General features: G+C 43.9%; 1 protein-coding gene across 1 annotated transcript; it reads left to right on the top strand.

Annotated features, from left to right (window-relative positions):
- The first annotated feature begins 3,998 nt into the window (after positions 1 to 3,998).
- Positions 3,999 to 6,689, top strand: LOC110885977 (caldesmon-like). Its single transcript, XM_022133724.1, has 6 exons — positions 3,999 to 4,236; positions 4,444 to 4,659; positions 4,720 to 5,849; positions 5,925 to 6,215; positions 6,282 to 6,353; positions 6,450 to 6,689. The coding sequence occupies exons 1-6, from the start codon at positions 3,999 to 4,001 to the stop codon at positions 6,687 to 6,689; spliced, it is 2,187 nt and encodes a 728-aa protein (XP_021989416.1).
- Positions 6,690 to 9,189: the final 2,500 nt, after the last annotated feature.

The raw sequence follows: 9,189 nt of genomic DNA, 5'->3' as shown, positions 1-9,189 counted from the left end.
CGAAGGATATGTTTCGAGATCCTTCGAACCGAAAGTTGATCCTTCGAATCGAAGGATATGTTTCGAGATCCTTCGAACTGTATGTCATGTTTCGGGATCTAGACTAAGTGTTTTAATAATAATTCTAATATTATTTTCTACCACATCAAGTAATCACATATAGGCAAAATGACAATACGTTTCATTAAAACACAACGCGTACAATTTCAAGTCCACAATTCAAACAACTAAACAGTCAAAGTCAACGCGCATTTAATGCGAAAGTGAAAGTCAGAAACTCGAGTTGTCACATCTTCGCCTTTGCGGTTCTTCGCTCCTTGTGGTTGAAGGAGCTCGCGTATTTGAAGGCCCGGCTTCGTGATCGTGATGGGTAACGATCTCTCCTCTGCCTCTTCTTCCCCTTCCTCTTCCTCGGAAAATCACTGGCGGCATATTTCCTGCTTTATAAAACTTTTAATACCAATAATAAAAGAAAAAGACAAAATTGGAATAACAATTCGAATTTGTCCTATGTTCTTGTCTAGACTCAAGTATGTGCAATTGTGTCACTAAGATTAAACACATTAGGATAGTGTTTAATTCACTCAATGTTGGCTCTGATACCAACCTGTCACACCCTGATTTCCACGTGTATCACCGGTGGGCCCGGTGGGGGATTACCGTGACGTAGTTGGCAACAATATAGTCAAACCACACAATTATATGAATGCACAGCGGAAGCATAAAGATAAACATAATTCAACCTTTTGAATGTAATATCAAGTGTATTACAGAAGTCAAATTGTATCCACAGGGGATCATAAATAAAATAAAGTATTGTTCAGTCAGATACAGCATCAAGTTTGCGAGACTATTCGTGATGCTAGGAAGCTATTACCAGCCAAATTTCGTGTAGTACCTGCACTTAATCTTTTGGGGAAAATACGTCAATTTACACTGGTAAATACGTTCAACTGACACATTTGAAAATGTTTATTAAAATTGATTTGAATGCACGAGGCACAAACTCTTTTATAACTTGGGAAAATTATTAAAATCTTGTGAACGAATTACATGTCCTTTTATGCGTTTAGTAGCCCGGATCCTGTCCGGGTTAAAGATTAATAGACACACCACATTGCGTAAAACCGTGGTGTAAAAACCAACGGCTACGTCTTTTAATAATAATATTGTCGACATAATATACCGGGTGTACGCCTACACCGGGATGTCGAGGTCGTGGCCATTTCGTAAAATGATGCCAAGGATATCCGGGACAACGGTCATTAACCCCCCAAAGGCTTTTAAGTAACAAGACTGTTTAAATGAGCCGATCACATTATTCAATTAACCACCTAAGCGATGGAAGATATGATGCTCAATCAAGCGGTATTAATATACCGTATCCCAAGCCCGTATAAGGGAAAATAAGTTAAAAGTATTTACCTTTGCAAGTATATTCCTTAATGGATTACGTCACAGATAGCTTTTACTGGGGCTCCTATTCTGGAACGAAGGTTTTAATTAACCTATTAGAATCCTAACGGGTCTTTATATTAGTCGTAGCCTAGACCGGTCGGTTTCAAAAGATAGATATGGTTTAACCGCGCGAAAAGGCGGAAACCGAGAATGGAGTGTGATTCTGACCCAACAAGTTCAGAGACTTGTTTTATATGGGTTTAAGGTTCACACTCTGGATTTTGGGGTCACAATGATATAATTTGACCCATATCGGCTAATTTACGAAAACTAGTTTCATAAGCCGAACCGTGCGCGCATTAAGCGAAACGGTTAACAATGAGAGTCCTACGCTTATTTCCTAAGTCAATATGCCTTAAAGAGGTTGTGGTATCAGTAGGATACCTTCCGTGATGCCCGTAACGAGTTTTAGTTAATATATCGCCCCGTAGGGGTTTTTCGGTCATTTTAAAGACTTTTAAAGAGCTTTTCGAGTTCTACAGGAAATCTGAATTTCCCGAATAGTTTATAGAGTCTAAAATACTTTATTTATTATTTAAAATCAGTAGCAACTGGAATCGGGTCAAAAGACCTTGTAGAACTCAAGTTTTGGCCGAAAAGGGCATATTCGGTATTTACCGAACCGTAGCCATAACCGCAGGTTATAAGCAAGGTAAAAATTATTAAAAATCTCTAAAATTCCAAAAATATTATTTTACAACAGTGGGTAAAAGTTTTGGTGATGAAATCTTGGTTTAGATGGGCGTTATGCTAATTGCGCCGTTTATTACAAAAGTTTACTTTAATTGCGCTTTTTAGCATAACTCTCATTCTAGACCTCGGATTGACGTGAAACTTTAAGGACATGCTTATAATTTAGTAAGCAAGGTTATGGTCCATTCACGTGTCCGAAATACTCGTTTTATTTTTAAAAAGGGCGTTACGGTCAACTTTTAGGCGATTAACGGAAATACGTAAAAGACTCGGACAACCAATGAACCGGTCACAGAGGGTTATACCATCATGTAACCTGGTCCTAAGAGAGTCCTAAGGCATATCTATACTTCACTAAAACGGGTCAGAACTGAAGTCAAAGCAAAAGTCAAACTTTTGCGACATTCGGCTCCGAACCTGGTCAATATAGCAAATGGTCGATTCAAACGAGCGTAAACAAGTTTATATGCTTAATATCATGTTTTATGAGTGTCTAAACAGGTTGCATATCATTTATATTACAGATTATGCAAGAATCGCAAAAATAGCTTTCTGTTGACTTTTTAAGCATTCGTTTGACTCGACATTTGAGCTAGTTAGAGTGGTGATCAGAGGGAACCCTTTTAGAGGTTTATTACCCACATAGATACCAACTCATAACTACTTTTGATTCGTCAATTCACTTGACCATTCGTGAATTATTGCCATGACAACCGTTAGTTACGACGGTTGGGTTTATAAGCTAAACTAAGCAAAAATAGAACTATGGAAGGTATGGTATACTTACAGAAGCTTAAGGCAAGACTTAAGAACAGAGAAGAAAACTTGAGAGCTCCTAGAATGATCAGTAGTTGAGTTTTGAGGTGTGAGTCACTTATGCACATATCATGCCTATTTATAGTGCTCAACATGCCTCTAGATCATTACACATTGGTCTACAACTGATCATGGATGATGGGCAGGTGTCCCATGGTGCTATGGGTCGAGTAGGGGGTGCCCATGCCTCATTTATTGGATGTTTGGTCGTTCACTATCTCAAAAGGCATGAAAATCCAAAGTTTCTGCATCTGGGTGTCCCACGCGGCCCGCATGGGAGATTAGGCATACTTTAACGCGGGCCGCCTGATGTTTAAAAATCAGACGCGACTAAGAGGTGGCTCGCGGCCTGCCTCAACTAACTCTAAAACCTTACGCGGCCCGCGAGAGGTTAGATTTTCAGAACTTTTAAATCTTTTGTAATCATGACGAAATCCTGGTAATTAATAACGAAATCTTTCGTAATTATTAACCTGACCTTTCGGGTTTGAAGGGGTAACTTTGCAGTTTGGCCCTCGGTTAATTACAACTAAGGACCTCGTGTTATTTATCCGCATTGTTAAGTCCCCGGTTAGTTTATTAATTATTCTGAAAGCCTTAACTTTCATTGTTGACGCTTTTAACCCTTCTTATACGAATTCGACCACAACTTTCTCGTTTTAAAACGGAACTTCGCGGAATTTATACAGTATATTCTAGTGAGCGTATAATACTGTTACAAAGCCTCGGGAGCGTTAAAGGGTCACTCAGAGGTATAATTAAACATGTTGACACAGTTAACCCCTGTAGCTTATAATCTCTCACTTTCTTCCGCGTTTCGCTTCCGTACGATCCATGATTTATTCGTTTGAAGGTACAAGCATCACTTAGGGTTACTATACAGTATATTTACCCTTGTTTGACATTTATAACCCTCGAATTTATATACTTTCAAGGTTTGTCAACATTAGTCCTTTATTTTATATCCATGCCACGTGTAAACTAATGACACGTGTTAACACATTATTGGACACAAAAATTCGAGGTGTTACATGCGCCCACTGCGCGAGGATGAGGAGAGCTGGCATGAGCAAATTAGGGGCAATTTTATGTATCCGGTTGCTGATGCCTTTGCCTCGCCGCCTACTACGACTGAAGGTGCGCAATTCCCTAAACCTCGTCCTTTGCGCTCTGTGATTTCTGCTGGGAAAGAGGTTGTCTATCTTTCCAGCAAGGAGTCTGTAGGGTCTTCAAACGGCGAGCTAAGTCCGTGGTCTAACGTCTTTGCAGGTGTGTTGCGCGACCTGGGGGTTGACCCAGAAGAGAAGAAGAAGAAGAAACCCTTGAAGAAGAAGAAGAAGGTAATTAACGTGGATCCCGAGGTGACCAGCAAGGGAGCTGGTAGTAGTCGCGCAACCGCTGCTGCTGGTAAAGGTACTCTTCGCCTTCGACAAAGTGACTTAAACGATTATGTGATCATTAGTGATTCACTTAAAGGCTTATCGCGCACAGCTGAGACAAAGACTGGAGCAGGTGGATCAAGGAGCTCTGGGAGCGCGAGTTCTCGTAACCCTGATGCTGGCGCGACTCCTTCCATTGCTGCGCACGAAGAAGAGGAAACTGAAGAAGAAGAGGATGTTGCTGCACATTTGGTCAGCAGAAAAAGGGTTAGGAGCGAGACCACATCTGGTGTGGTTGCTGCGCCGCTAACTGGTGAGCTTTTGATTTCTCTCCCTTAGTTATTTTCCTTGCTAAATTACTTGTTCTCTGCAGAGATCAAGAAGAAAACCCCGGAGAAGGGGGTTAAGTTTACTGAGCCAGAGCCAAAGAGGCCGAAGATCACCATCAAATCTTCTCAGACTATTGGTGGTGAGTCTGCTAAAGAGAAGAATGTTGCTGAGAAAGATGTGGCGAAGGCTGTTGAGGCGCAGAGAAAGGCTGAGGAGCGCCAGAAGAAGGTGGAGGAAGAGAAAAAAAGGAAAGCTGAGGAAGATAAGAAGAAGAAGGCTGAGGAGGAGAAGAGAGCCGAAGAGGCGAGGAAGAAGAGGGCCTCGGAGTTGGAGAAGGAGAGGGAACAGAAGAAGGCTGTGGAAAAGCCTGTCGATGTTCCGGAGTTTGAAATCCTTAAGGGTCCTGAGAGGAGGCAAGAGCCTGAAGTCAGCAAACCTACCCACCCCGCGCATGCTGAGGCCCATGATCGTTCAAAGATAGTCACTTCCAAGGGGTCGGGTCGGTATGTTTCCAGTGGCGCGAGCTCTGGTGGGGCTGGGGGCTACAACCCGAATATCATTGGGGCGAAGGACACCGTTGGTGATATTTATTATAAGAGTTACACCGAGGAAGAACGTGGTAATGTTCCTCACCAAGCTCCCTGGGGTTTGAAGCAAAGGGACACTTTTCAGGAATTCGGGCCCTGCCGCGATTGGTTTTTAAACTCTTTTACTCCCGGCGAGGTTAACCGGCAGAGGGCGAAGACCCATGAAATGTTGTACCGAACTTATGTGATCGGGGAGGCCAATGCTCGCGCCGCTAATCATCAGATAGTTCGTGAGTGGCGAACGATGGTTAGGGAGCGGGCGGATTGGGAGGGTTACCGCGAGCGGATGCTGAAACGTATCACCGACTTTGAGAAGTCCAAAGCTGCCTTTGATGAGGAGAAGGCCAAGTTTGATGCGGATAAGAAGGCAGAGGAATGGGGGCGCGGGGGCCTTAAGAATAAACTTCAAGCTGCTGAACAACAACTGGCCAAGGAGAACGCCGAGTTCAAGCGTATATGCGAGAAGGATAATGAGCGCGCCTTCGCGGCTCGGAACAAGATTGTTGAGCTTGAAGCTAAAATTGCGGAGCTTACTGCTAGGGTTGAGGATGCGCAGGCTGCACAGGTTGCCAAGCAGCAGATTGAGGTTTGTGAAACTTATTTCCTTTTTATGCTGTTTGCAAAATAGCCTAAGTCTTTTTTTTTTTTTTTTGCTTTTCAGGTTGAGTTGGCTGACGTGAAGGTGCAATTGTCTGGCAAAGATAAGGATCTGCAGGCCAAGGACGTCGAGATTGCTGATCTTAAAAGACGCCTGAATGACCAGATTGATAGGTGCGAGTCCTTAGAAATCGACCTTGAAGCAGAAAAAGTTAAGGCTGCCACTGCTGAAGAGGCGCGTGCTGTCAGTGCCGCCGCTCTTAATGTAGCGCAGACCAACTACTCAGAGGCCCAAGGAATCATTGATACGCTTGTCTCTGAGGCCGAATGGATGCGCGGTCGCGGAGTAGTGCTGGTAAGTTTGTCTTTTGTAAGCTTAATTTCGCGAGGAGTTGTCTTTTATATCTTGTTTTCGTTCTAGGTTGCCAACTCTATCCTCAACACTGGGGAGCTAGATCGCGCTGTTGCTGCACTGACAGACGCTGCGCGCGCGGTAGGTTATCGAGGAGGGTATCTGGAATGTGCTCAACACGTTGAGGAGGTGTTTGGACAAGAGTTTGATGTGAGCCATTGCTCGGTTACTGACTAGGCTAACGTCGAGTTGACGCGTGCTGAGAGTGCTTATGATAACTTTTCCTTGCCTGTGATAGACTTGGTAGTAGAGGCTTTAAAGAAGGATGACTGGTGTCAGCGTCTCAAGGCCATTCTCGATCCACCGGTGACTGTTAAACTGTCAGATGAAGAGGAAACAGCTGGTGATGATGGTGGGAATGGTGGTGACGATGGTGGAAACGATGATGACGGTGATGATGATGGTGATCAATCATGATGAATAGTCTTTCGATAGGCTTAATGCCTTGTAACTTTTTGCTTTCCTAGAATGTACAATGTTGCGCTGACGCGCTTGTTTTTTATGAATGGATTTTGCCTATTCTTTCCGTTACAATTATTGCACTGTTGTTAGAAACTTAGGTTAAATTAGCTCGAATAAATGGAAGTCTCTTGAGTGAGTCGGACTGCCCGGTCTCGCGCTTTGTTCGCGGAGGACCTTGGAGGCGTTCTTGTTTGAGAATTTCTAAGTTGCTGGAGTGTTTTCGTGCTAATCAGAAGTTTAACATGCATTTGTAACGAAAGAAGTAATAGAAAACATGTCGTATGCTTTCATTGCTTTGTAAACGGGCGCGTGGGCCAACATACATTAATTGTCAAAGGGCATATAGCCAACATAGGAAAGTACAAAAAGGGCGTGTGGCCGATACTGGTGTTCAAGGGCTCAAGGCCGAAGTGAATTACATATAGCATTTGCGCAGTTGTTGCGCATTCCATGTCCGGGGTAAGATGTGGCCATCTAAGGTGCGTAACTTGTAAGCCCCTTTGCCTAGCACTTCGTGGACCAAGTATGGGCCCTCCCATTTGGGTGCTAGTTTTCCTGGACGTTCCGCATTAGACGCTTCATTGTCTCGAAAGACGTATTCTCCTGGCGTGAAGGTACAGATGCGGACCTTTGTGTTGTAGTACCTCTCCAGCTGTGTCTTGTACTTGGCTTCTCTGATTCGCGCGATTTCGCGCCTTTCTTCCAACAGGTCCAAGTCAAGACGTCTCTCTGCTTCATTGTTGATTGTGTTGACTGCCGTCAAGCGCGGGGAGGGTAGGCCCACTTCAGCCGGGATAACCGCTTCTGAGCCGTAGACAAGGCTAAAAGGGGTTTCGCCGGTACTAGTCTTTGGCATGGTTCGGTGAGCCCACAAGATGCTCGGGAGCTCATCTACCCAGCCTCTTCGCCTTGTGCCCAGTCGGGCCTTTATCCCCTCGACAATGCATTTGTTCACGCTTTCCACCTGTCCGTTGCCTTGAGGGTGCGCAACGGAAGTGAAAGTGTGTTCGATTTTCATCTCTTTCATCCAATTCTGGAGGTCTTCTGACGCGAAGTTGGTGCCATTATCGGTTACAATCTTGAGCGGGAGGCCAAATCTGCAGATGATGTGTTCCCAAATGAACTTGCGCACCATCATAGCTGTAGTTGACGCAAAGGCTTTGGCCTCCACCCATTTTGTGAAGTAGTCCACGGCCACTATTATAAACTTGACGGCGCCGGGAGCTTCTGGGAAGGGTCCCACCATGTCGATCCCCCACTGCTGGAAAGGCCATGCAGTGGATACAGGGATCAGGTCGTTCTTGGGGCGCAGGGTTTTTGGAGAATGCCGCTGACAGGAGTTGCATTTGCGGATCTCCTTCAGGGCATCGACGTGCATCCCTGGCCAGTAATTGTCACACCCCGATTTCCACGTGTCACCGGTGGGCCCGGTGTGGGGTACAGTGACGTAGTTGGCATCGTCATAGACAATCAACACAATATAATAATGCACAGCGGAAGCAGAATAGATACATTTCAACTTTAAATAAAGTGCAATAATAAATATCACAGTAGTTGAAACGGATCCACAGGCGGATCAAATAAAATAAGATAAAAATAGTTCAACAGATATTTGTCGTCCGAGCTTGCGAGACTATAGTGGACGCTCTTAGGAAACAGCCAGCCTATTTTCGTATAGTACCTGCACTTAACCTTTTGGGAAAAATACGTCAGTTTACACTGGTAAATACAAATCGACTGACTCATTTTGAAAATGATTGAAAATTGATTTAAATGCACAAGGCATAAATATTTTTATTAACTTGGGATAATTATATAATATAAACTTGTGAACGATTTACATGCACTCGTATCTTTGGTGGCCCGGGATCTGCTGTCCGGGCTAAGAATTAAATGACACACCACATTAAAGAGTTATACACGCCGAGTGTACGCCTACACCCCGTGCTCTGGTCGTGGCCATCTCGTAAGATAATGCCAAGGATATCCGGGACACGGTCAATAACCCCCCAAAGCCTAAAGTAAGACAAGACTGTTTAAACGAAGTCGCACAAGCTATTCAAGACTGTACACCCATAAGGAGCAGGACTTGTGCGCCCGATCAAGCGGTATTTTAAATGCCGTACCCCAAGCCCGTATAGGGAAAATAAGTCAAAATGTATTTACCTGAGCAAGTATAAGTCACAAATGATAAGTGTTGGTAGCTTTTACCGGGCCTCCTAATCTGGAACAAAGGTTTATAATTAACCTATTAGATTCCTAACGGGTCTTTTATTTAAGCCTAAGCTTTGACCGGTTAGTTTTAAGAATGATTCGGGTTACGCACGATTAGGCGAAAGACCGGATAGAATGTGATTTAGACCCGACAAGTTTGAATACTTGTATAATATGGGTATACTAAATACATTCTGGATTTTGAGATAAAAATGATAACGTTTGACCCGTTTCGGTCAAT

The sequence above is a fragment of the Helianthus annuus genome, chromosome 2, assembly GCF_002127325.2.
Source record: "Helianthus annuus cultivar XRQ/B chromosome 2, HanXRQr2.0-SUNRISE, whole genome shotgun sequence".
NCBI classification, from domain to species: Eukaryota; Viridiplantae; Streptophyta; class Magnoliopsida; order Asterales; family Asteraceae; genus Helianthus; species Helianthus annuus.
The sequence above is the reverse complement of the archived record's forward strand: the minus strand, read 5'-3'. Positions and strand labels throughout refer to the sequence as shown.

Coding starts and splice junctions, on each gene's coding strand:
- LOC110885977 (XM_022133724.1), top strand. CDS start 3,999: ATGCGCCCACTGCGCGAGGATGAGGAGAGCTGGCATGAGCAAATTAGG. Junction 4,237..4,443: donor GTGGTCTAACGTCTTTGCAG/GTGTGTTGCGCG, acceptor ATTCACTTAAAG/GCTTATCGCGCACAGCTGAG. Junction 4,660..4,719: donor GGTTGCTGCGCCGCTAACTG/GTGAGCTTTTGA, acceptor TGTTCTCTGCAG/AGATCAAGAAGAAAACCCCG.